General features: G+C 41.8%; 2 protein-coding genes across 2 annotated transcripts in view; both read right to left on the bottom strand.

Annotated features, from left to right (window-relative positions):
- LOC308660272 (cytochrome P450 2K1-like) overlaps positions 1 to 16,204 on the bottom strand; it is a gene marked incomplete at its 3' end in the record, with an annotated part of 43,389 nt that extends 27,185 nt beyond the window's left edge. Inside the window, exon 1 of the mRNA XM_081314527.1 lies at positions 15,584 to 16,204. Within this exon, the coding sequence (XP_081170653.1) occupies positions 15,584 to 15,766 (183 nt within the window). The 5' untranslated portion in view covers positions 15,767 to 16,204. The remainder of the gene's footprint in view (positions 1 to 15,583) is intronic.
- LOC308676662 (uncharacterized protein) overlaps positions 1 to 27,400 on the bottom strand; it is a gene marked incomplete at its 3' end in the record, with an annotated part of 269,324 nt that overhangs the window by 198,888 nt on the left and 43,036 nt on the right. The gene's annotated exons all lie outside the window — the stretch shown is intronic.

A 27,400-nucleotide genomic window follows, 5' to 3' on the forward strand; every position in this document is an offset into this window, starting at 1 on the left:
GGCTGATAGGTCTGTAGTTTCCTGGATCTATTTTTTCCCCTTTTTTGAAGATGGGAACTACATCAGCTCTCTTCTAGTCCTCTGGTAGTTCCCCAGTGCTCCAGGATCTTTGAAAAATATAGTTCAGTGGTTCTGAGATCACGTCTACCAGTTCCTTCAGAACCTTGGGGTGTAATCCTGGTTGTTTGAACTCGTCTATGCTGGACAGGTGCTCACTTACCATTTTCTTGCCTATCTTAACTTGCGTTTCTATTCTGTTTTTTATGGCACTGGTTTGTGTAGGTTGGACTGTTTTTTCCCTTTGTGTAAAGACAGATGCAAAAAATGAATTAAATAGTTCTGCTTTCTCCCTATTGCTTGTCTCCTTCTTGCCACTTTCACCCACTAATGAACCAATTATTTCCTTAACTTTTTTCTTGTTTTTTATATGTTGAAAGAAGCATTTTTTGTTATTTTTGACTTTGGTCGCAAGCCTTAGTTTATTTTGAGCCTTAGCTTTCCTCACTTCATCTTTGCAGGCACGGGCTATTTGCTGATATTCTGACTTAGTTATGTGCCCCTCTTTCCAATTCTTATACTTGTCCTTTTTATCTTTCAATTTATCAGAGAGTTCTTTATGCAGCCATGCTGGTTTCTTTTGAGAGCTGTTATTTTTCTTCTTTGTTGGTATTGTACTAGACTGGGCCTTTATTATCTCACTTTTCAAAATTTCCCAAGCTTCTTGAGTTGTTTTCCCCTTTAGGATTCTCATCCATGGAATTCTTCCCATGGTCTCTCTAAGTTTATTGAAATTAGCTCTTTTAAAGTCCAAGACTCTAGTTTAGCTGTGTTCTATTGCTTGTGCCTCCAGAATGTTGAATTCCAATATTACATGATCACTTCCCCCCCAAGGTTCCTGTGGCTTTGACACTTTCTATCATTTCATCTCTGTTTGTGAGAATTAAATCCAATATGGCTAATCCCTTAGTTCCCTTCTCTACTTTTTGGGAGAGAAAGTTGTCTGCTAGGTTTGACAGGAATCTGTTTGATCTTCCACTTGGTGCAGAGTTTGTCTCCCAGTTGATATCAGGGTAATTAAAGTCCCCCATTACTATTGTTATTTGCTTCTTACATACCTTAGTTAGCTGACTAGCAAAAAGTTCATCTATTTTCTCTGCTTGGTTGGGCGGCCTATAGTATACACCTATGGCAATGTCATTTTTCCCCCTTTTATATTGACCCAAATGCTTTCAAGTTTACAGTTTTCGTCATTGTTGTGCTCTATTTCTGTAGAGATAAATTTATTTCTTATATATAGAGCAACTCCTCCTCCTCTTTTGTTTAGTCTGTTTCTTTTAAATAGTTTAAATCCCTCTAGCTGTGTGTTCCATTTGTAGGTTTCGTCCCACCATGTTTCCGTAATGGCAACAATATCATATCTGCCCTCATTTACCTGAATTTCTAGTTCACCCTGCTTGCTATTCCTACTCAGACATTTGAGTCCTTTATGACTGACCCTGTGTTTACTTGCTGCATAACTTGTGTGGTGCCTGGCTTCCCCTATTTTCTTAGATTGCCAGGGACAGTGATGTTCTGTATCAATTAACTCACTATCCCCATTATTTAGTTTAAATGTTCCTCCAAAAAAGCTGTGATTTTATTGCCAAGTAACTCAGTCCCTTTCTTGGATGGATGCAGACCATCTCTTTTATACATTTTTTCATTGGACCAGCTACAGACATCATGACTATTATTATTATTAATAATAGTTTATTATAGCAGAATTTTTATTAGTTTTAATTATATGGTATTATTATTATTATTATTATTATTATTATTATTATTATTATTATTATTATTATTATTATTATTATTATTATTATTATTAGTATTGTTTATTAACTTGGATATTAATTTGTTTATGTTTTTATTATTATGTTCACTTTTATTTGGCTTGTATTTACGTTAAAGGGGAGTTAAAGCGCATTATGAACTTGGTTATTTATATAGTTGGTTAATGTTAGTTAGATTATGATTAGTATATTTGTAACCCTGTATTCAGCTTTGGGAAGTGGGGGAGGGAGGGGGGGTTGGGGTGGGTTGGTTTTGGGGATTATATTGTAATTTTTATAAAACTTTTTAATAAAAAAGAAAGAAAATATTGGACTGTGCTGAAATGGACAGACATATGTTTAGAATCAAAGAGAAAGATACAGAATATTTTCAAACATGGAATTTATTTTATCAATGGTCGGAAATAAAGGGTAGAGACTAAGAATGTGTGACAATAGTAGTAACTGTGAGAGGGATCTCGGAGTCCTAGTAGACAATCACTTTAATATGAGCCAGCAGTGTGCTGCAGCTGCCAAAAAAGCCAACACAGTGCTAGGCTGTACTAACAGAGGGATAGAATCAAGATCACATGAAGTACTAATACCACTTTACAATGCTTTGGTAAAGCCACACCTAGAATACTGCATCCAGTTTTGGTCACCACGATGTAAAAAAGATGTTGAGACTCTAGAAAGGGTACAGAGAAGAGCAACAAAGATGATTGGGGGACTGGAGGCTAAAACATATAGGGAACAATTGCTGGAATTGGGCAGGCCTTTTTTTCTCATAGAATGCTCAGAACGGCATTCTGGCACTTTTTTTTTTGCAAAAAAAAAAAAGCTCCATCTGAAAGCCTATTCCAGGTCTTAGGCAATCTTGGCCCTTTTTTATGACTCATGGGCTTCAACTCCCAGAAATCTCGAGCCAGCCATGCTGAGGGGAAAGGGAGAGGTTTTCAAGCTGAGCCATGCTGGCTCAGGATTTCTGGGAGTTGAAGTATTTATTTATAATTTAAATTTTATTTATTATTTAAATTTATATACCGCCCTATTCCCATAGGACTCAGGGTGGTTTACAGGGAGAATTAAAATACATAACATACAAAATTAAAATCACTTAAAACTATGATTAAATTACAGTCCCTGAAGTTAAACTAAAACCCAGTAAATTAATTAATTAAAACCCCTCAGTCTGGGCCAAACAGCTCGAAGAACCAGGTTTTCAAGTCCCGGTGAAGTCCTTGAGTCATAAAAGAGCCTGCCCTACAGGAGGACATTAAAGTTATTTACAGGGTTACTTCTTTGGGAACTAAACTTTTAGAATCTAAAACAGCTAAGTAAGAAAAGCCAACAGGAAAGAACCTCATATTTTTCATCTGCTTCAGTCTTTTGGAAGGTAAAATTAGATAACAAAATAATCATTTCCTCTGTTAATATCTCTGCAATGAAATCAAACATTTTTCTCAATGTAATATGTCTAATTTAGCTGATGCTAGAAAAAAAATATCTTTTGTACAGACTCTTGAAAACTATTTTGAATCTAACCTTCTATTACAACTAAACCACTTTAAATTAAACAATTCTTAAGAATCAAATGTTCTTAATTTGGACTTTACTTTTACTGTTTGGACTGTTGTGTCTTTTGAAAAATAGATTATTTAGAATCTAGTTATGCTGCACTTCAGTCTTTAAATAATTAATCTAGTATATACATAACAATATATGATGTTTTCCATGGTGAGGTTAACATCAATAACAACATTTATTAAAAAGGCTAAAATAATTTCTGGTGGTATTATCTGTACATTAACATTTTGTTTAGTCACAATATTTCACTTTTCACATTCTGGACAAGCAGTGGTCATGTATCCTAGCAAAAGATGTTACATATGTGCATAAGTGTAGTCAGTAGCATATGCCATTTTAAAAATATCAGACAAGCAAAGAAAGAAAAATAAGTCCAAAATATCTACATTACATCCAGAAATGCCAACGTTTCAACCAATATTTCTCATCCATAACTATGGCACCCTAAGGATACCTGCATACATGCAAATGCTTCTCTGGGATCAGTAACACAGCAGGGGTTGCTTTTTCCTTCCAGTAACTGATTGCTGGGAAATACAAAACATGGGCTTAAGATTTCCAATGTTAGTTACAAAATTTTCTGGATGTGGTTGGAAAGAGGCCTAGAAATGCCAGCACAAATACATCACACTTGCTGAACGTGCACATGCAACTAATTATAATCTTCAATTATATGTGATATGCTATCAAGGAAAATGTATAGATATAGCCAGCAGATGTTTAGGGAACCTTTATTTTTCATACACTGTTCGAATTTTGTTTTAATGCCATGGTGATACACAATCAAATATAATCAGTCTTTTTTTTTTAATCCCAAAGCATCTGTTCATTAAATACAGTATAACAAACTTTTGGATGATGGAATTATTTTTTATCTAAGGATAACTAATGATAACAGCTCTTAAATGTGTTTTTGTTTTATTTTTGCACAAAAATTGTATAATTTGCATTCATTTACAAATGGAATATGTTGTTAAAATAATTAGTGCACACATATACCTAAAACCAGTTTATTGCATTTGGCAATTGTACTAAAAAAAATCTCGTTGTCAACCAATATAATTCATTTAATCAAGTGAAAAATTGATTTAAATTATTTTATTAAAACAAATTAATGGCAATTCTTTTATAAGAAGATGCCTCAAACAAAATGAGTTTGAATGCCTGCTCTAGATAGTTGAATGCTCCAAAATAAATTCTAGACCAGGCCTGTACATGCAGCCTACCAAGTACCCTTGGACAGAGCACAGACTTTTTTTTTTTAAAAAAAAGTAATAAAATCACCACCACTGCCCTAAAAGTCATGTTGCCTAGTGCCTTCATGGCTTTCCATGACCACAAGCTCCAACACTGTAGATTCTCCTCTAGTCACCAAATCATTGATTAGCCCACCAGCGTTCCCTTGCAGACCACAAAGATTTTTAATTTATCAGTGTGGGCCTTTCCCTTCTACAAGTTGCATAGACCTCTTCTAGATTTTCCTCTTGCCTTTCTGAGTTAACTCCTTGGTCTGTCATTGAGCAAGAATTGACTTTGTAGGGAAGCATATTATAATTTGATGCATATTTAACATATGTTCTACCTTTATTTACCGATTATATAATATTTGTATGCAATTTGTATGCACCTGGCGAAGTTTGGGGCAACTTAAAATCATAAGATTAAAACATAAAAGCAGGGCTTTTTTCTCATAGAATACTCAGAATGGCATTCCAGCACCCTTTTTTTGCACAAAAAGAAAAAAGCTTTTGCACAAGCTATGCTACTCCCTCTATTGACTTTCAAAAGCCTATTGGAATAGGAATTGCTGCTGAGTGTGCCAAAAGACCTGGCCGGCAAATGTTGCACCGGCAAGTTGTCTGCAGCGAAGGCAATTTGGCAGGAAGTTTGCATCTCTCTTTGCTGCCCAAGTACACTATTTCAACTAGGTAAGTAAGAGAGGACAAGGAGTGGGAGGTGGGTTCTGCGGAGTCCATGTGCACTCCTTCCTTGTGCTCCTCTGTGTCAGCCAGGCTGGTGGCCTACCTGGTGCTGGACCTGTGCCACCGTCACCTCGCCCTGCGTGCCTAAGTGGCTACCCTGCATCGCCTGGCCTGCACCACCTCCGCTGCCTGCCCTGCAGAGCCCCGCCATATATTGCGGGCCCTGCTGCTCCCACGGCACCAGCCGCGCCAGCTGCAGCCCTAGGGGGCAGCCCGCCACCAACACCCCTCGCAACCGTGACTGCAGCAATGCTCCCCCCACCCCACCGCCTCCTGCGGCCACCAAGATAAGAGTTCCGGCATCTTTTTTTTTTTTTTTAAAGCACTGGAATTGTGTATGTGTAGTTTAATGAAGAGAAGGGTGAGGGGTGACATGATAGCAGTGTTCCAATATCTCCGGGGCTACCACAAAGAAGAGAGAGTCAAGCTATGCTCCAAAGCACCTGAAAGCAGGACAAGAAGCAACGGATGGAAACTAGTCAAGGAGAGAAGCAACCTAGAACTAAGGAGAAACTTCCTGGCAGTTAGAACAATTAACCAGTGGAACAACCTGCCTCCAGAAGCTGTGAATGCTCCAACACTGGAAGTTTTTAAGAAGAGACTGGACAGCCATTTGTCTGAAATGGTATAGGGTTTCCTGCCTGAGCAGGGGGTTGGACTAGATGACCTCCAAGGTCCCTTCCAACTTATTATTATTATTATTATTATTATTATTATTATTATTATTATTATTATTATTATTATTATTATTATTATTATTATTATTATTATTCAAACAAATTAACTCAGACAACATGATGTTTATTAAGCATTAATCAAATATAATAATAGAAAATTAATATTTTTTTGGAGAAAAAGAAAGTATGAGTCAAAATTCAAAGGCAGAGATATTATTTCCTTTTTCTGTTCTTGAATTATCTCAGACAATGATCAGAGAGACGGCAGGCTGGGTTCCAAACATTTTATTCGCTTCAGCTCCGGACGGCTGACAAGCGGAGAAACTCGTCCTTTTATGGTGAACTGTCAACTGTAACAACAAATCAGGAAACTGTATTCTGCCACCTCGAGGGCGGCGACCAATAGCCTGCCGGTAGTTTTGACAGCTCCCGGGCGATTGCGCTTGCGCGGCTTGGCCGGGGAATCCATCAGCTGGCTGGCTTACCGGCTGAGGGGAGTCGTGTTTCAGGAGCTGGCATTCTGAGAGCTTGTGGCTGTCAGCCAGGCCGGTTCTTGCGCCTGCGCAGCCTTTTGACAGCTGTCACTGTCAGTGGCTGTTGCCGGCCTGTGTGCGTGTGTGGTTTCTTCCATCAGCCTTTTGACAGCTGTCATCTGTCAACGGCTGCACGCGTAGGGAGTCCCTGGTTGTTCTCGGGCCGGGAGATCATCCATATAATGTCAGTATGTAACAGTTCTATTGAGAACTGTGATGGTATAAGCTTCTTTATAATTTTTAATATTTATATAGACTATATTTATCTTATATTTAAAAATGCTTATGTAACAAAAGATCCTCATGCAGTAGAAAAGCTGTGAAAAGGTTTCTAATATGATGGAACAAGATTGTTTGTACAGTACATCCTGTGAATCATAGAACCATAGGTCTGGAAGGGACCATGGTGGTCTTCTTAGTCAAGGGGTCCCCAAATCTTGGGCTGTGGCCTGACACTGGTCCACCCCCCCACCAGGAACCATGCTGTGCAAGTGAGCAAAGTACCATCTGTGCATGCACAGAATCCAGGCAGTGGGCAAAACCACGCCTTACTGGTCCATGGAAAAACCACCCTCCATGGAACTGGTTCCTGGCACCCAAAAGGTTGGGGGACTCTGTTCTAATCCAACCTTCTGGTCAAGGTGGGAGCCTTATTCCATCCCACTCAAATTGTTGTCCAGTATATTTTTGAAAACCCACAACCCCAGAAGGTAATCTATTCCATTGATTAATAGTTCCCACCGTCAGAAAATTTCTCTTAAGCTCTAGATTGTATCTACCTTTAACAAGCTTCCACCCATTGCTTCTTGTTCTGCCTCAAGTACTTTGGAGAATAGCTTGACTGCTATTATGTCATCCCTAGTCTTTCTCTTTGTTTCAATATTTGTTTGTTTGTTTATCTATTTATCACCTTTATTAATTTTACAAATAACTCAAGGCAGCAAACATATCCAACACACCTTCTTTCTCTTATTTTCCCCACAGCAACAACTCTGTGAGATAAGTTGGGCTGAAAGAGAATGACTCACCCAAAGTCAGGACTTAAACTCAGATCTCCTGTTTTCTAGTGTCCAGTTCCTTAATCATCTTTGTTGTACTTCTCTGAACTCTTTCTTGAGACTCAGTATGTTGGATCGTGGTGACCAGAACTGGATGCAGTATTCCAAATGTCATCTTACCAAGGCATTATAAAGCAGTACTAACACTTCATGTAAACTTTATGCTATTCCTCTTTTAATGCTGCCTAGGACTACACTGGCTTTTTTGTGGCTGCAGCACATATTTAAGTTGTTGTCCACTAGAACCCCTAATCATCTTTGTTGCTCTACTCTGCACTCTTTCTAGAGTCCCAAAATCTTTTTTGACCAGAACTAGTCACGTGATCTTAATACTATTCCTCTGTTGATGCAACCTAAGACTGCATTGACATTGGCAGCTTCAACATATGCTGGCTCATACTTAAGTGGTTGTCAGACTTAGACTCCTAGATTCCTTTCACAGTTGCTGTTGTTCATCCACTTATTCTATGCCTGTGCATTTGATTTTTGTTGCCTAAGTGTAAAACCTTACTCACCACTGAATTTCATTTTTTTGGATAGGGCCAAGTGTTCAAGTCTGTCAAGATCTTTTTGGATCTTGACCTATCTTCTAAAGAGTTGGCTGTTGCCCCTAGATTGGTGTCATCTGCAAATTTGTTGAGTTCCCCTTCTATCTCCTCATCTAAATTGGTTATGAAGATGATGAAGAGTACTAGGTCTAAGACAGAACCTTGGGGTACCCTACTGCATACTTCTCTCCATGTAGATGTAGAGGATAGGTATTAAATGCAGCCAGCTAGTTACAAATCCATCTGGTGAAGATGCTATTTATCACACATTTTTTATCTTACAAAGTAGTAGGTTGTGGTCTGCTTTATCAAATGCCTTACTGAGATCCAAGTATACTATCCATAGCATTTTGCTCATCCACTAATTTAGTCATTTTGTCAAAGAATGAAATAAGATTTGTTTGGCATGAGCTGTTTTTGATAAACTCATGTGGCTTCTGGTTATAACTTTGCTTGCTTCTATGTAGGTGTTCGCAGATCTATTGCTTGATTATCTTTTCCAGGATCTTCCCAACTATTTTTATTTATTTTTTTTATTTTAATTCCATTTATATCCCGCCCTTCTCCGAAGACTCAGGGCAGCTTACAAGCTTAGCAGTAGCCTTCATTCTATGTATATGCCTGCTTATTAGGGCTTTCACACACACACCCAAGCGGCATTATTACAAAGTCAGCTTAATTGCCCCCAACAATCTGGGTCCTCATTTTACCTACCTCGGAAGAATGGAAGGCTGAGTCAACCTTGAGCCTGGTGGGATGCGAACCTGCACTAATTGCAGGCAGCTGGTGTTACTTAAGGAGGCATTAGCCCACTGCTCCACCAAGGCTCACCACAAGTCATAAAAGGGTCAGAGTTCAGTCAGGCTGATTGATTTGTAGGCTGATTGATTTGTAGTTGCTTGGATCTATTTTTTCCCTGTTTTTCACATCAGCTCTTTTACAATCCTCTTTTACAATATTTATCCAAATATTTTCAAGAAGGCTTTTATCCCTAGTGTTTTGTATTTCTGTAGAAGTGTAGTGATTCCTTACACACAGTGCAACAGGATTCCCCTCCGTCCCATTTTGTTGGGAATAGAATAGAATAGAATAGAATAGAATAGAATAGAATAGAATAGAATAGAATAGAATAGAATAGAATAGAATAGAATAGAATAGAATAGAATAGAATAGAATAGAATAGAATAGAATAGAATAGTGAGAAGGGACCTTGTAGGTTATCTAGTCCATCTTCTTTACTGTGTTTTGTTTGGACAGAGACTTCTGATTCATTTTACTTGATATGTTCTTTTTACAGAGACCTCTGAATTTAATAAGAATTTGTCATGCTTATCATGTTCAATACTGAAGCTCAGAGTGTCTGGAGTTTTAGTCCTTTGGCTTGCCTCCAGTTTTTCCTCAAGTTATCACACCACTTTACATTTATGGAAAGTATAACTTGAGTCCTCCATTTTCATGATAATTATGCCTGCACAAGAGATACACTTATATCTCTGTTTGGAAAATGCCATTAAGCCTTTTGTGCTGGACATAGAGTAGAATTTCATAAAAGAGGAACTGAGCCACCAATATGTTGTAGAAAAGATCATATAAAAACTTTCCAGTGGTGTCCCTAGTAGCTTTTGAAAGTAATCAAAAGAATTCCTTAAGGACAGAATTTAAAAGATATTCTACACATGAATCTGAAAATCAGGCATTCCACCTCTCTCCCTCTTTATAAACAAGGGGAAGGAAATTTTGTTTGTGTTATTGTTCATTTCAGAAATAGATTTAATGACTTCTGCTTAAAACGTGCAAACAAAAATGTGCCTCTAAATATATATTCAGTCATTCAGTTTAAGAGCATTTATATTTCCCCTAAATTGTCTTTACAAAGACAGGCGAGAGACCGTAGGCAAGGTTAACTCGTTTATTTGGTTCAGCTCCCGGCAGCTGACTGTCAAAACAATCCGGGTTTATATAGGGAACTGTCAAACAGCGTAGCCAATCAGGTAGCGGTATTTCCCCGCCGTTCGGAGAACGGCCAATCAACTAACAGTACTCTGACAGCTGTGCGGCTGACAGGGAATTCCTCTCAGCTGGACGCTTAGCTCAGCTCGGAGGACCGGGTTGAAGACTTCCAGATTTGACAGTTCCGGGAACTGTCAAATCTGGCTCGTGCGCGTTGGCCCCCGGCAGCCCTTTTGACAGCTGTCAACGGGAATGGCGGCCGGCTGGGCGGTGCGCGTGCGTCGTTGCTTCGGGCGGCCATTTGACAGCTGTCAACTGTCAAATGTCGGCCGGCTCGGCTTTTTACTTGCTGCTTGGGAACTACTGGTTCCCAGATATGATTCACCCCCTTTCCCCCCCCCCTGAACAGGTATGTTATGCATAACAACAGTTGAACATTTTAAAACAGTATGGTTAACAGGTTCTTTAACAGATGGTGGGTTTCCCTTCCATTCAAAGTCCGCGAGGTATGCGGGGGGTTTTCTGGCTCGGCTGGATCGTCGGGGACAGGGGTTGCTCCCTTCGGGTTGCGTGGCTGGAGGGGTTGTTTCTAGGTGGGGCTCAGCAGATGGTTGTGGGTCCTGGGGGAGGAATTCATCGGGTCCGGGGGTGTCGGCTGGCGTAGGCTCACCCAGAGTCGGTTGCAGAGAGGGGTTGGGTAGTGACCTGGGTCGGAGCTGATCCGTGTGTCTGCGTTGTATGAGTCCTGACCCAGTGTCCACTGTGTATGATAATGGTCCAGTTTGGTCCAGGATAACCCCCTGAACCCACTTATCCCTTCCCCCATAATCTCGGGACCAAACGTTTTGTCCTTTGGAGAATGTTTTTGGCTGGGTGTTTGGTGTCATTTCGGCTGCCAGTCTGTCGGGGTGGAGTCTGTCGAGCCGTGTCACCAGGCGGCGGCCCCATCTAAGTTCGGCCGGGCTTTTGCCGGTGGTTGTGCAGGGAGTAGAATGGTGGGCTAAGAGAAATTGTGACAAGCGTCGGTGCCAGTTTCCTGTGATGATTCTTTTGAGGGCGTCTTTGGTGGTCCTCACCATAACCTCCGCAAGGCCGTTGGACGACGGGTGGAAGGGAGCCGACGTTGAATGCCTAATACAATTTCTCCTCGTGAAGATCTGAAAGTCATGAGAAGTAAATTGAGGGCCATTGTCTGAAATAATGACGTCGGGGAGACCGTGTGTTGCGAAGATTCCCCTGAGGGCTTGAATGGTTGCGGCAGACGTTGTGCTGTGAACCGGGAGAACCTCCAGCCATTTGGAATAACTATCTACAACTATGAGGAAGACCTGTCCTTGGAAGGGCCCGGCATAATCAATGTGGATGCGGGACCAGGGGTTTTTTGTGAGTTCCCATTTATGAATTGGGGCTCTGGGTTGGAGTGGGCGGGATTCTTGGCATAGGTAGCAGCCAGCAATGTACTTTTCTATGTCTTGGTCTATTCCTGGCCACCAGACGTAGCTGCGGGCCAAAGCTTTTGTTTTTACGATGCCAGGGTGGCCCTCATGTAAGGTGTCCAGTACTTTTGGCCTATGTTTGGTGGGCACGATTACCCTGCACCCCCACAGTAAACATCCTAAGTGTGACGTTAGTTCATTTTGCCTGGAGAAATATGGCTGAAACTCTGTGCCTGGGCAAGAGGTCTGCCAGCCTGTGTGTACCCATGCTAGCACTCTGCTAAGTGTTTTGTCTGACGAAGTTGCAGTAGCGATATCTTTTGCTGTCAGTGGGCATTCTGGGAGCTCTTGAATAGCTAAGATGTTGCCTGCTGGGGCTGGGTCAGGCTCTGTGTGGGGTAGGGGTAATCTGCTGAGGCCGTCAGCGTGACACATTTGGTGTCCTGGCTTATATATTAATTGGTAGGAGTATGCTGTGAGGAATGTTGTCCAGCGCAACATCCTGGGAGATAAGATTTGGGGGGTCTGACGGTCCCAAGTGAAAAGTCCTAACAATGGTTTGTGATCTGTGTAAATCACAAAAGGGCGACCGTAAAGGTAATCGTGAAATTTTTTAATTCCCGCCACAATTGCCAGGGCTTCTTTATCTATTTGGGCATAGTTTCTTTCCGTTTTGGAAAGAGTTCTGGAATAATATGCCACTGGGGGTTGGGTGCCATTGTTGTCTAAATGGCTTAAAACTGCTCCGATCCCATATGGGGATGCATCGCAGGCTATGCATAGAGGTTTGTCCTCCTGGTAGTGGGAAATAGTTGCGTTGCTGGAAAGCATTTGTTTAAGTGACCTGAAACTGTTTTCGTGGGCTGTAGTCCACTGCCAGGCTGCCCCTTTATCGAGCAGTCTGTGGAGGGGTTCTGCGATAGTTGCCTTCCCTGGTAGGAAGGCGTGATAAAAATTTAAAAGTCCAAGGAAGGCCTGGAGCTCGTTTTTATTTTTTGGGGTAGGGGCTGCCTTGATAGCAAGGATTTTTGAGTTTGTGGGGTGAATTCCTTGCGAGTCGATCTTGTAGCCTAAGAAATCTGCTGATGGGACACCTATGGAACATTTTTCACGTTTTAGTTTGAGCCCTGCTTTTCTAAATCTTAATAGTACTTCCTGCAGTCTGTCTGCTAAGTTGTTTTCCGATTCCCCAGCGATGAGTATGTCATCGAAATAGGGGCAGACACCTGGGATTCCTTTTAAGGTTTTTTCCATGACCTCCTGGAAAATGCCAGGGGCCACAGAGATGCCGAATTGGAGGCGGTTTACTTTGAAAGCGCCACGGTGAGTGACGATGGTTTGTGCTTCAGCTGTTTCCCGGGTGACCGGTAGCTGAAGAAAGGCATGCGCTAGGTCGAGTTTGGCGAATATTGAGCCGGACCCTATTTCTGACAGCACGTCCCTGACAGCAGGCACTGGGTATGCGTGGGGATTTAATGCGCGGTTGACTGTTGCTTTATAGTCCGCGCATATTCTCACGTCACCGTTTGGTTTAACTGGTGTCACTATGGGGGTTTCCCAGGTTCCCCTGTCTGTTGGTTCTAGGACTCCCAGGCTGACTAGATGGTCCAATTCTGCTTCGATTTTTTGTTTTAGCGCAAAGGGGACCCTTCTTGCCTTGATGCGGATGGGACCTACCTCAGGTTTTAATTTGAGGTCTATAGGGGGACCTGTATATTTGCCAAGCGTTCCGTCGAAAACGTCCGCGAACGCCTGGCAGACCTGCTCTAATGTTCGGGATTGTATGCGGTTGGTGCCCTCCAGGTGGATGCCTAGAGCCTCGAACCAGTCTAACCCGATGAGGGTGGCCCTGGGAGCCTCAGTGATTTGGATTGTTAATTGCCCCTGGAATTTTTTGTATTCTACCCTTACTTGTGCCTGTCCCTTTAAGTGGATGGCGGCCCCCTGGAAGTCTGCAAGGAGTATTTTGGAGGGCTGCAGGGGGATACGGCGTCTGATTTTAAACCCAATCTTTTTGAGAGTGTCCCAGGACATTATTGAAACAGAGGAGCCGGAGTCGACCTCCATTTCACAGGGCACTCCTTGAATTTTGACCCAGATCTTAATTTTGGGCTGTAAATGGTGGATGGGCGAAATTTTTTGTTGGGCCCGAATGGACAATACTGAGGGCTGGGGAATTTCCCTGGCAGAAAGGGGAACCCTGGTCCTACCTGCCGGAATCTCCTCAAGCTCGTGGAGGGTTTCCCGGTTCGAGCTGCGACACGCGGAGCGAATGTGCCCGGTCTTCCCGCATCCGTGACACCTGGCATTTCTGAAACGACATGTGGTTCTGGCGTGTGCCCCGCCGCAGCTGGCACACTTAGGTTTTTGGCCTGCGGAGGTGGGTCTTGGGCCGGGGGCGGTTGGCCTGAATGGCCTGCGGTTCTTTCCGGGGTCGGTGCCCATTTTGCTGAAACGGGACATGATGTCGTCGACGCCGGTGAAGGTTCCGGGTTGCTCATCGTCCGGTTCCCCGGCGTAGTGGACTGACCCGGCCGGGCTGCTTCTGAACGACGGGGAGCCTTCACGGTGGCTATCTTTGTAGGCCATGATCTCTAATGTGAGTTGGGCGAGGTCTAACGTGGGTCTGGCTACCAATTTCCGCTGGAGCCGCTCGTTGGAGAGACCGACGATGACCTGATCTCTGATACGGTCTTCCAGGTCGGGAAATTGGCACCTGCGGGCAGCGTGACGTACCCCAGCGATGAAGGCTGTGGTCGTTTCGCCCGGTTGCTGTCGGCGGCGGGCGAAATGGAGGCGCCAGTACAGCTCGGACCGCCGGGGCATGAAGTGCTTGCTGAGGCGGTCGGTTAGTACGGCGTAGGGGACGGTCGCGATGGGGTCTGGGCTGCAGAGCCCTACGGCGATGTCGTAGACGGCAGGCCCGCTGAGACACAGGAGGGCGGCAGCCTTGTGGCGATCCTCCGTTATCTTGTTAACTACGAGGTAGCCTTCGACTTGTCCCCAATGCGATTCCCATCCCTCGGGATGGCGGACGTCAAACTCTCTGACGTGGCCTAAATTTGCCATGGTCTGGATCCACGGTGCTGTTCAAGCTGCCGAAGGGTTCCTTTGCCCTCGATGTGGCTTCAGCAGTGACTATCAGCGAGAGGGATCGGAACTCCTTCGCGGAGGCTAACTCAGCAGGCAGCTCTGTGGCACCGGTATCCCATCCTCGTCGCCAGGTAAATTGTCTTTACAAAGACAGGCGAGAGACCGTAGGCAAGGTTAACTCGTTTATTTGGTTCAGCTCCCGGCAGCTGACTGTCAAAACAATCCGGGTTTATATAGGGAACTGTCAAACAGCGTAGCCAATCAGGTAGCGGTATTTCCCCGCCGTTCGGAGAACGGCCAATCAACTAACAGTACTCTGACAGCTGTGCGGCTGACAGGGAATTCCTCTCAGCTGGGCGCTTAGCTCAGCTCGGAGGACCGGGTTGAAGACTTCCAGATTTGACAGTTCCGGGAACTGTCAAATCTGGCGCGTGCGCGTTGGCCCCCGGCAGCCCTTTTGACAGCTGTCAACGGGAATGGCGGCCGGCTGGGCGGTGCGCGTGCGTCGTTGCTTCGGGCGGCCATTTGACAGCTGTCAACTGTCAAATGTCGGCCGGCTCGGCTTTTTACTTGCAGCTTGGGAACTACTGGTTCCCAGATATGATTCATCCCCAAACCTCCTTGGGGTTTGAACATTTCTGCAAATCTAAACAAAGAATTAGAAAATTGTTTATTCAATTAGAACATTTTGCATTCATTAACAAAAAGATTTTCTTGAAATAATCCTTCCAGAATATTTACATATGTTCAAATACCAACTAAATCTCCAGTTTTGAACATTTCCATATAAAAGTAAACTCCATCAGAGAGCAGATCAGACTTACTCGACCAAGTTACCAGGATTTTGCCCCATCCCAACAAGTTTTGGCAAAAAATGGTAAAGATGGTTGTTAATCACCAGGCTTTACCTCTATCATTGTTTTGTAAGGCCTCTTCAGATCCATCATGTGCAGATTTCCCAAAATAGGTATGGTCTTGGGTCCCGGAGGGAGATTGGGGGAGTTGTTATTCCTGGAACTGCCCTTTTTCAAAAGGCACAGAATTCCAAGAACAAATAGTAATAAAATTAAAATTGCTCCAGTCCAATCCATTTTCTTTTAGTAAGCAGTCTTCAGTAAAAATTACAAGGAATTTTGAAAACTGAAATGATTCCAGCATGTATTTCAAAGCAAGGTATAATTAGGCTTCTCTTTGTGAGATTGCTCTGACTGCTCTGTTCAATAAAGGGCTTCTAAACTTTGCCCTTGGTTTTTTTCCAAGAGGAATTTAATCTGTCCTACATGTGAACTAGTGAAATCTGCCAAAGCCTACCAAAGCAGTTTCACATATTTGTACTACAAAATAACCCAGATGTTTATAAACGTATAAACCCCAATACATTACAGTATATAAATCTGTCTCTCAGTCAAGTGGAAATTAAGGACATACTTTTCATTTTTGCAGAATGGAATAGTTGTGAGATTGAATATTTTTGGAAGACAGGCTCTCTTTAGTTCAGCGCCTCTTGTCCTTGATTCTGTTCCCTGGCTTTGACTGATACAGTGCACATACTATTCAAAACAAGAGAGACTTTGGAACACCATGTTCAGGGAACTCTGCCTGAGAACAGTCTTCTTGGCAAAGGGATGTGCTTCACAAAACAGCAGTGGGTGGATCAAAAGCGAGATCATTTTACTTTCTCTGTGTAGGGGATAATAAGATCAGAAATTGTGTAATGATCTTATGAAGAAAATTAATCCTAATGGCATAGCTGAAGCTGAAGTATAGTTGTAAAATGGAGTAACTTAGGCTTTTAGAAGTAGGGGCTTTGACACATGCAGGATAATTACTTTGAAAGATGTAGGTTCTGTAGGAAGCTAGGCATAACCGCAAGCAGAGGAAACACAAAAATAAAGATAGAGCTTAGGCTAGCAAAAGGTTATGGTTAAACGGTACAACAAGTCTGAGGGGCTTTTTCCTGGGAGGGTACAAATAAAATTTATTTTGTTTAGGCACTTCAGATTAGCTTACTGGGGTGGGGGGGAAGCAGTTGGGCTTGAGTGCGATAGGGGTGTGTGGGGGAAACCAGCGTCATATATAGACATGACTCAGTTTAGTGACAAATGAAGAGTACTACACACACACACACACACGTGTGTGTGCATGTATGTGTGTGTGTGTGTATCTCCATTACACCCCTTTATTTATTTTTATTATATTTTTTGTTTATTTTCTGTCTATTATTTCTATAAACAACCACTCAAACTGATGAACATACCCAGTGATTCTTCCTCCTCTGATTTTCCCACAATAACTACCCTATGAAATGGGTTGGGCTGAGAGAGACTGGCCCCAAATTGTTTGAATTGTGTTTTAAATAGAACTTTACAGAAAGATTCCAAATTTTAAAGGATTCCACAGTCATCAACTAAGATGCCTGAACATTTTGGAGAACTGGTCCTAAAACCTGATGGCTAATAACACCACTTTTTTTGGAGTAGTACCATAAAATTATATATCAATGGAAGGATAATTTAATCAATAATGTAATGCAACAAAGTTTGTTCAATTATCTGTACTGTATTCTATGAAAGGTTATAGCCAAATAACCAAAAAAAGGAAGCACAATTTTCTTAGGTTAATAATAATAAGTCTTTATTGATTAGCCCTTGGGCCATATCAATTTAAAATGGAATTTGATAAAATACAATTTAAAATGGAATTAAAATAAAATACAATTTAAGATGAAATAGTAATAAAATACAATTTAAAATGAAATTGTAATAATGTACAATAATTTAAGATATAGATAAAATATGATAACATTATATTTCGGAATCGCCCTTGCAATCTACCCCAATCAGTCCCACATATGCAGATCTCAACCGGATCATTTTGTTTAAGTACTGTGCCACGTTAAATGTTATTTTCAAGTTCTGGCCGGACATAAGGTAGGTTATTTTGATGTGGGGATCCCAATGGGTCATTCATTTGGTATATAGACCAAGATACCTGTCTCTCACCCTCTTATACAGGCAACAGTCAAATAGGATGTGAGCCAGGTCCTCTACCTCTGCTGCTCCGCAAATGCAGAGATGCTCATTGTACAGTATAGCATGAAATCTCCCATATCTGACCATTGTGTCAAGCTGTTCAAATCTCGCTCTCATAAATATCTCCCTAAGATGTTTTGGGAGTTGTAACTTCAAATAACTGTCTACTTGAAAAGTACATTTGTATTTACTCAGCCATTTCAAGTTACCCACCTTACTAAGGATAGCTATATCAGTTTGTGCTTCTATATCCTTAATTCTTTGGGCAACTCTTTTTTAGATTGTTCTCCTGTTACACAAGAGACAGGAAGGCCACAGCTTCTTACAAAAAAAATTTAGTTTGGTGATCCAGGAGATTTGTGATTGTAGTTTTATTTGCTCTAGTAGGCATAATTTGGGGAGTCTATTAGTTTCTCCATTTCATTAACTTTGCACCAGTAGTTATAAGCTCTAATTTTAGATAATGCCTGAATTGTATGAATTCCCAATTCAGCTCTAACTGCTGCAGCACATGTTCTTGGATCTACACCCAAAATACATCTCAAATGCTGGGACTGTGTTTGTTCTAGGAGTGTGGTTGAGTAAAGACCCCAAATTTCTGCTCAATACAAGAGCATTGTGGGAACCTTAGCCTTATAAACCTTGATTAATGGGGCTAGGGACCCTGGGTAACTATGGTTCTTTAGTTTGAGCAATAAATTCAAACAGGCTTTTGCTCTAAATGTACTCCGTTGATGATGGCAGGCCCAAGATCCAGTCTTGGAAAAAGTTATGCCCAAATATACAAAGGTGTTAACCTGTTCAATTGGTTCACCATCTAATTGCCACTTATGTCTCTGATGGTTTCTTCCAAACACCATTATTTTTTATTTAGATTTGCTAATGATTAGAGAGTTATCCTGGCAATAAGAGCTGAATCTTCTTAATAGCCTATGTAATCCTACTTGTGAGTATGATAATAAAATCATATCATCAGCATAAAGCAAGCTATTACAGTAAGTATTTAGGATCATCAGCATGTGTACCATGGGATCCTTCATTAACCCTGGCAAGTCATTGATGTATAAATTAAATAATAATGGGGCCAGGATACACCCTTGCCTTATCCCCTTATTTGTGTGAATCTTGTTAGTCAGGGCCCCATTAACCCCATACCGCACCCTCAAACAGGTACTTGTGTAAAGGGTTTTAATCAAAGCCAGGAGTCTGGGTTTTATTTTAAGAGATGTCAATTTACTCCATAGTACGTCTCTATTTACCATATCAAATGCTGCTGTAAGGTCTATGAAAGCAGCAAACAGGGGTCTCCTCTTATAGGCATATTTGGCAATTAGGTGGTTCAAGACAAAGCAGTTATCAATAGTAGATCTGTTTTGTCTAAAACCTGCTTGTTCTTCTGTGAGGATGTTGCTTTCCTCTACCCAGATTTCAATTCTGTTCAAAAGATACCTAGCATATATTTTTGCTACAATGTCAATCAGGCTGATGGGCCTATAATTACTAGGATCCTTTTTATTCCCTTTTTTATATATGGGGACAACTATTGCCATCTTCCACCCATCTGGTATATGGCAGGTGTTATTTATGTGTGTAAAAAGACCTGCTAATACAGGGCCCCACCAGTTGGGACCAATTTCTTAAATAATTTTGCTGGTAAAAAATCCTCACCTGGGGCTTTATTGCTCTTTAAGCTTTTAATGATGGACTGTATCTCCTTTTCTGAGACTGGTGGCCAAGGGGGAGGAGTTCTAGGGTTTACCAAATAACTGTTTAAAAATAATTTCTTTACCGGTTCGGTGGGGGCAAACAAGCACTGATAATAATTCTCCCAGTCCGAGACAGCCTTCCCGGGCTGCCCGCGGCTCAGCTGAGTTTTTTTTCGCCCGAAACAGCGCCGATCAGCTGTTCGGGCGAATTTGAAGCCCCCTCCTCGGGAGAAGAGGAGGGGGTGAGGCCCCAGGTAGGGGTCGAGTTCTCCGGGGCTGCCTGAGCTTGCAGCTTGGGCGGCCGAAGGATCGAACTCCCCCGTAGCCTGGGTCGCTCCCAGCTGGCCAGCGCCTCTGCTCCTGACTTTATGGAGCAGAGCCAGGCGTCTGCGACCACCCCTGCCTGAAGGAAGGACTATGGAATAAAAAGAGCAGGCAGAGCGGTACAAGAGGAAAAGGTGAAGAGGATTATTTTATTCTACTCTCGAGCTTGATGGACTTTTTAAACTCTAAGTGAAAGTGCGTCACAATTGAAAGTAAAAGATGGCGTCTAAACCTCCCCCTAAAACTCTTCGGAGTGCTGGAACTTCCCCGGTGCAACAATCATCATTGCAGGCATTACATCCTCCTGATGTAGTGACATCGAAGGACTTACGAGATGCTCTGGATAAACTTTTGGAATCAATTAATCAATCAATGGGTGATAAATTTGCAAAGATGGAGGAGAAATTGGAGAAATTGGAGGAGAGAATAGAAGAGAGGATGGAACAGAAGTTCAGCGTGATGAAGGTAGACATTTTGTCTTCAGTGTATAAAGTGGCTGAATGTGTGGAAGATTTGGATGAAAAAGTCAAAGATTTGACTCAAAAGAATGCTATATTAGAAGCAAAAGTATTGGAGAATGAAGATTTAAGAGACAAAATGGATAGGGAATTGAGTCTTGCTCAATATTTCCAGATGCAGTTTGCCATTAGAATCAGAGGTTTAAAGGAGAATATTAAGGAAGATTTAAAGCAGTTGGTTTCTGAGGCTCTGGAAGTGGTATTGAATCAGCCAGCATCTGAAATAAAAGGAGGCATGGATAAAGTGTATCGTGTGAACTCATGGATTGCTAGACAGAGAAAGCTGCCTAGAGATGTGGTGGTTTATTTTGCAAAAAGGGAAATGAGAGATGAAGTTATACAAGCTGCCTATGATACTAAAGTCGTGATTGCTGATCAAGAAGTTTTGGTTTTAAAAGAAATTCCTCCAAAGATTTTAAGGAGAAGGAAGGATTTTACATTTCTGGTGCAAGAGCTCAAGCAACGAGATATAAGGTTCAGATGGGAGATTCCAGCTGGGTTGATGGTGATGTATGAAGGTAAAAGGTACCGTTTGGTTACTGTGATGCAAGCGCGTGATTTTTACAATAATGTTTTAAAAGCAACCCCATTAACACTTCTGGAAGCTGCAAAGGGATCTGAAGAAGGAGAATATCAAGAGACTGAAGATGGACAGATAGAGGAGAATGGTGCTGCAGGAGATCAAGTTATAACACTTTTGGATGATCCCAGAGAACAGAGGGTGACGTGTGCTGCTTTAAAACGATCAAAAAAGATAAAAGAACAAGATCAGCAGAAGTCTATGGAACTTTCACAACGTACTTACAGCCAAGTAGTGGGAGGTGGGAAAAGATTTGGATGAGGAATGTAAAATTTATATAAGTTTGAAATCTAAGAGAGAATTTTTACAAAATGTTTTATAGATGGTATTTAGATTTTAAAAAGTTAAGCATGTATCTGAATTATTAGCCTAAATGATGGAGGTGCGGTGATAAAGACGTAATATATTTTCATATTTTCATATATGGTAGACCTGCAAAAAGCTTAAGGTTTTTTGGATAAAAATCTGATGGAATATACTAAGTTGATGTTGAATTTAATTACGGCAGCAAGATTTTTGATAGGATAGTACTGGAAAGAGGAACTGCCGACCATAGAAGAGTGGATTTTAAAGGTTTCCGACTTGGTCGAAATGGTGAAGATTTTGGCCTATTTGAAAGATTACTCGCAGGAACGCTATATTATGGAAGGGAGAAAATGGCTTGAGTTTACTCAGAATAAGTATAGGGTTAAGAAGTTTTATATTTGAATAAGTCTTCTTTCTTTATTTTTCTTTTCTATATTAGTTTTTTTTATATATATATTTATATATATTTAATATTACTAAGGTTTGTTTTATCCTATATAAGCTAGAGAGTGATAGATTTTAGAGTTTATGGTTGTTAGTATATGGTTGTTTATGATTGTTTTTTTTATATATACCTTGTACTTAGCTCTGGGAAGTCGGGGGGGGAGGGGGGGAGGGGGGAGAGGAAGGGGGGGAGGGAGAAGGGGGGAGGGAGAAGGGGGGAGGGGGGATTTTTTAAGGGAAAAATTGTAAGTTAAAACTTTTTAATAAAAAAATAATAATTCTCCCAGTCCGCAGCAGAGATTGGTTTGTGAAACACAAATCTCCATTCCTTCAGGATACCTGCTACAGAGTGCCAAAATAATACTGAGTTATGACTTCTGGCAGCCAACTCAAGTTCTGACCAGATTGAAATGGCAAAACCATTTTTCTTTAATGTTATAGTTTTTTTATATTCCCTTCTTGTGTTGATATCAGGTAGCTTTCCTTCACCTGATTGTAGCCAATGAGCATGAGTGTTTAGAGAGCCAATCAGGTGTCATCTTGTTTTGGCAATGAGCCAATCAGATCACAGTAGGATTCAATTATTGATGTCATGTATTGTAGCTGAGAGGAGGACATTTGACTGTGTTGTGTGATCGCTATCAAGTTGGTTGGGTTTTTTTGTGTTATTTCATTTAGTGAGCTTGTAAAATGTAATAAAACTAAAGTAATGGTAAAAAGAGTTTATTGGTTGCCCAGAAAGTGATGTAAAATAATATTATTAAGTGAACAAGGCTACAGTTATAAAGAAATTAGTAGAAAAATTGGTGGAAACTTAACCAAAAGTGGCATTTCTATGCTATACTTTTCCCAAAACGTTTCCAAATGTGGGGGCCGGGCATGGTTGGGGGAGATCCAGGTGGTCTCTGGCAGGGGAGATGGTGGGCAGGAGGCTCATCCTTTGGGGTGAGGCAAGGCACAGCAGGGGGCAAGGCAAGGGTTCCATTTCCATTCAGCATTTCTTGCAGACATCTCATGACCCAAACTAGGTAACATCAGCAATGCCAGAAGAGAGGGGGTTTGTGGAATGAAGGAGGAGAAGAGGAAAAGGAGAGTTGCTGTGGAGTTCTTGCTGCTCTCTGAGCTTTGTGGCTTTCTTGTAGATGTCTCATGACCCAAACTAGGTAACATCATTAGTTCACTTATTATCCCACTTTGGGTCCTGAAACGTCTGCAAGAAACCCACCATCCTCAGAGACATCCCCGCCAAGGACTCTTCATTTTAACTCTGAGCCAGAAATATTCTCCTTGATTGGCATTCTGGACCATCTCAGGGCAGAAGAACCTGCCTGAAAGGACCTCATTCTTCTTTCCCATGGAGCACATCCCAATGCCCCCATCCTTCCTTCACCAATTTCTGGACCCTAAAGGCCAATGAAGTTTCTCTCAACCACCAGCTCTGGCACTCCTGGTTCTTCCCAGTTGCTCCACCACCTCCAACTTTGCCTACCTCTTAGGGCTTCATCTGGATGCAGCACCACCACCCCTGTTCATGGATCAGGATGCTCCTCCAAAGGCCGACTGCATCCTCCCTCCCAGTGGCTCCCCCAACCTTTCATTGCCTCAGCTCCACACAACCCCTCATAACCCCAAATAACATTCCAGTAGCAAATTCTCCTCCTTTTTTCTTGCTCACCCTGGCCATCCCTCACAAATACCTTGCCCTTCGCCTGCTCCCCTCAGACCCATAACTAGCACCCCATTCCAGCAGCCCCACTCCAAACACTGGTGGGGCTGGGTCCCTCACCAATGGTGGGGGTGATGTTGAGGGTCGGTGGCACCAGTTTCCTTTTGGCTGGCATAGTGGCAGTGGCAGTAGTGGCAGAGGCTGGGGCTCGTGTTCTGTAGCACCTAGCGAGGGACCCGCCTCAGAAGCAGCAGCAGCAGTGGCATCATTATCACCAGGTTGGCTGCCCTAAGCAAGGCCTAAACCTCTCAGCCCAGCTCTGAGGTAAAAACACGAATAGGTGAGAGGAGGAGAGGAAGGGGGCATGCCCAAAGCACAAGCCCACCCTTGGGCGTGTGAGGAAGAAACTGAAAAAAAAATCTTCTCCCACCAACTCACTGTCCCGCCACTGGCTGGGGCTCTTGCAACCATCCACCCACCCTTTCCTCATGATTGGATGGCTTGCTCGGGAGGTTCAGGCAGGCCATTAAAAAAGTGGGGCAGGTAAGGAAAGAAATCCTCTGATGCCACTTTTTGCTCAACTGCATTGCTCTTGCCAATGGCCCGACCACCCACTTCAGTTCTCTGTCCCTGAGCCACCTGTTGCTTTGGTCAGCCTGCCAGCCCCCACCTCAACACCCTGCCCACAACCACCCAGCATGGCTGTCCTGGGGCTGCAGGGGCTGGCCTGGCATGGGCCCCACCCTCATGCCACTATGCAAGGTAAGGTTGCTGTCACTGCCCCCACCCAGATGCCCTCGTCTCCCCAAGCATTTTTTTTACCTGCCTTTCAGCTGCATTCCGTTTCTCTGTTCACTTCTCAGCCTTCGGCGCATGTTTGTGGCGCTATTGGTATTAAAAAAAAAGGTTCCATCAGACTTTCTAACTTCTCATGAGATCTCGTGAGAAATTAGAAAGCCTGATGGAAGTTTTTTTTTTGTCCCATCCATAAACACGTGGTAAAGGCTGAGAAGCGAATGGAGAAATGGAATGCAGCTGAAAGGCAGTTTAGTAAAAAAAATGCTTGGGGGAGGCGAGGGCATCTGGGCGGGGCACAGGTGGCAACCTACCCTGCATGGCTTCGGCAGGTGTCTGGCAGGGGGAGGGAAGCAACTGGTCTACCACCATGCTAGTGCTGCCATGTTGCTTCTCTACCTCATGCACAGGCCCCACCGCACCCCTCACATGGAGCACCCTGCTCCTGCCACTACCACTACCCCAACATAGCACCTTCTTTCCAGATCTGATGCATCACTTCCTCCGCTGCTGTGTGGGAATAAAAATAAAGTTCAATCAATCAATTCCAACTTTGTGAGATCTTTTTTTTCCCATGAGAAGTTGAAATTGATTGATTGAACCTTTTTTTTTTTGCACACAGCAGTGGAGGCCTAGGACTGCTGCAATGCCACGCGTGCCCACAGAGAGGGCTCTGCGTGCCACCTATGGCACACATGGCATAGGTTCGCCACCATGGCCCTGGGAGGATTGAAGAAAATGGGGAAATGGATTTATCACAGGAACCAATTTTGCCTGAGCCTTGTTGGGAAGATAGACCAATTTGGGAGATATTCACTCAGATAACAATTGATAAGAGATGTTATTAAACAAAAAAAAATGTAGGTATTTGATCCAGGATGAATTGTTAATTACTTGGTCACTAATATTCTGTACAGATGACAGGTTAGTAATTTGCACATAGATTTAGTAGTTTGAAAAGCCTTTGGACCTGTTTTGCAAGTGGTGGGAAATTAATATTGAGTAGTGTATTAATTAATATTCAACTAGCAGGGATAATATGTGTATATATGTTAGGTTTTTTTCAATGTCTTGTTTGTTATTTTGTTTTTCGTTTTCTAATTTTTGGGAATTTTGTATTTTAATCTCTTTTTGAATAAAATAAAATTTTAATGATTAAAAAATGCAAAAACCTAATATCCTTAGAACAGAACAGAATAGAGCTAGAAGAGACCCTGGTGGGTCTTCTAGTCCAGCCCTCTGCTCAAGCAGGAAACCTATACCATTTCAGACAAGTGACTGTAGAGTCTCTTCTTTAAAATCTCCAGTGATGGAGCACCCACGATTTCTGTAGGCAAGCTACTCTACTGGTTAATTGTCCTCACTGTCAGGAAGTTTCTCCTTAATTCCAGGTTGCCTCTCTCTTTGATCAGTTTCCAACCATTGTTTCTTACCCTGCCCTCTGGTGCTCTGGTGAACAATCTGACCCCTTCTGCCTTTTGGCAGCCCCTCAAATATTGAAACACTGCTATCATGTCTCTCCTATTTCTTCTTTTCTTTAGACTAGCCAAACCCAGGTCCTGCAGCCATTTTTCATATGTTTTAGCCTCCAGGCATTTGATCATCTTATTTGCTCTTCTCTGAATTTTTTCTAAACTCTCAACATCTATTTTGTGATATGGTGACCAAAATTGGCTGCAGTATTCCAGGTGTGGTCTTACTAGAGCTTTGTATAGCGGTACTAGTACTTCATGTGATCTTGATTCTATGCTTCTATGCCAGGATTGTATTAGCTTTTTTGGTTGCTGCTGCACACTGCTGGCTCAAGGTCAAGTGATCATCCACTAGGATGATGACACATCCTCATCATATTTTTCTAGTTATACAAATAATCATAATATCAGTTTGTAACCTCTTTTCTAACCAGTTTATATTTCAGTTTTATTTGCTATTAAAGTCTCCTTGTTAATGCAATATTCAAGCTCTTATTTAAGTATGATTTCCCATCAATATTCAGAATACCTTTGTCAGTTATAATTTTCTCAAAATTAGTTACATTTGTGTACCTAGGAATTTCATTTGTAGAAGCCATCCTAGTGTTTTCATATTTCCCATATGAAAAAGGTGCTATTCTAATTATAAATCATATCTTTCTTATTATAAAAGTCTATTCTTTTATCTATTATCTATTCTTTTAACCATATTCAAACAGATATTTAATCATATAATGCCCTCTCTGATAGGTTATATCTTCTGTTTTTTAAGTCTAATTCTAGCTTTCTTCCCTTGTCAAATAGCTTTTCAGGCCAAGGCAATTAAATCACCAAAGAATTTTTCCTCTATTTTTATGAATGTTGCTTGAAAGCAGAAAGACAATTTAAGTAGGGTATTTTTGAGGGGGAATTCCTCCCATTTATATTCCTTAAACAGCTCCCACTTTTCTTCTCCCTCAACTTCTCTTTTCATTTTTTGTCTCCCATTTTCTGGCATTTCCCCTAACAGTTCTATAGTCCATTTTTTATAGATCTTCAGGTATATGTCCTCAGGTATATTTTGAAGACCTAAGGGATAAGGTGCCTTTTCCATTTCCATTATATTAGTTAAGTCTTGCAGAGTTTTATTTGTGCCAATTCGTACTTCCCTTCTTTTATATCTTCCATCTTTGAATCAATTTCCTCTGATTCATCTTCTGTTTTCTGAGTTATTTGTTCATACTTTGTGGTCATTTTCTGGAAACTTTCTACTTGTAGGTTTAGATTAGACTAGAGATTTGCTCATTTATGTTAATTAAATTATTTTTAATCTCATCATAGTTTCTTCTTGTGTTTTCTTTATGTGAAAGAATTGTTTAGTGAATTGATTGTAGCATGAAATATATTTCCTTCTGGAAAGTATTTGTTTTTTCTTGAAGCGTCACTCTTGCAAATCCTTGATAAACCTAGCTGAGGGCTTCAAATGGAAGTGAAGCATCCATTTTATTTCCCCCCTCCAGATATTCTCTCAAAACTGTTTTGATCCCCAAGTACTAGTCTTATCTCATATCACCAGTCTTGATGTCAATAGAACAATGTCTCATCTAGTTTATAGTCCAGTAGGTTCCAGGATATAAGTCCAACACTAAAAGCAATGTTTTTGTAACAGTCCTTCTGCTCAGGTGTCCAAAAATTATCAGTCAGGGAGAGTTTGTAATCCACAATGTTCAAAGTGTTCAAAATGTTCAACCACCCTAAAAACAATCCAAAAGTCCCTCTCAGACAAACGTAGCCAAAAGTCAAGTTTTTCCTTCTCTCCAAATAGTTCTTAAGATTAAAAGTCAAAGTTCAGTAGATGTTTATAGTTCAAGAAGGTCAGGGTAGTAAGTATGCCAAAATATTT

The sequence above is a fragment of the Vipera berus genome (assembly GCF_964194415.1).
Source record: "Vipera berus genome assembly, chromosome: 1".
NCBI lineage: Eukaryota > Metazoa > Chordata > Lepidosauria > Squamata > Viperidae > Vipera > Vipera berus.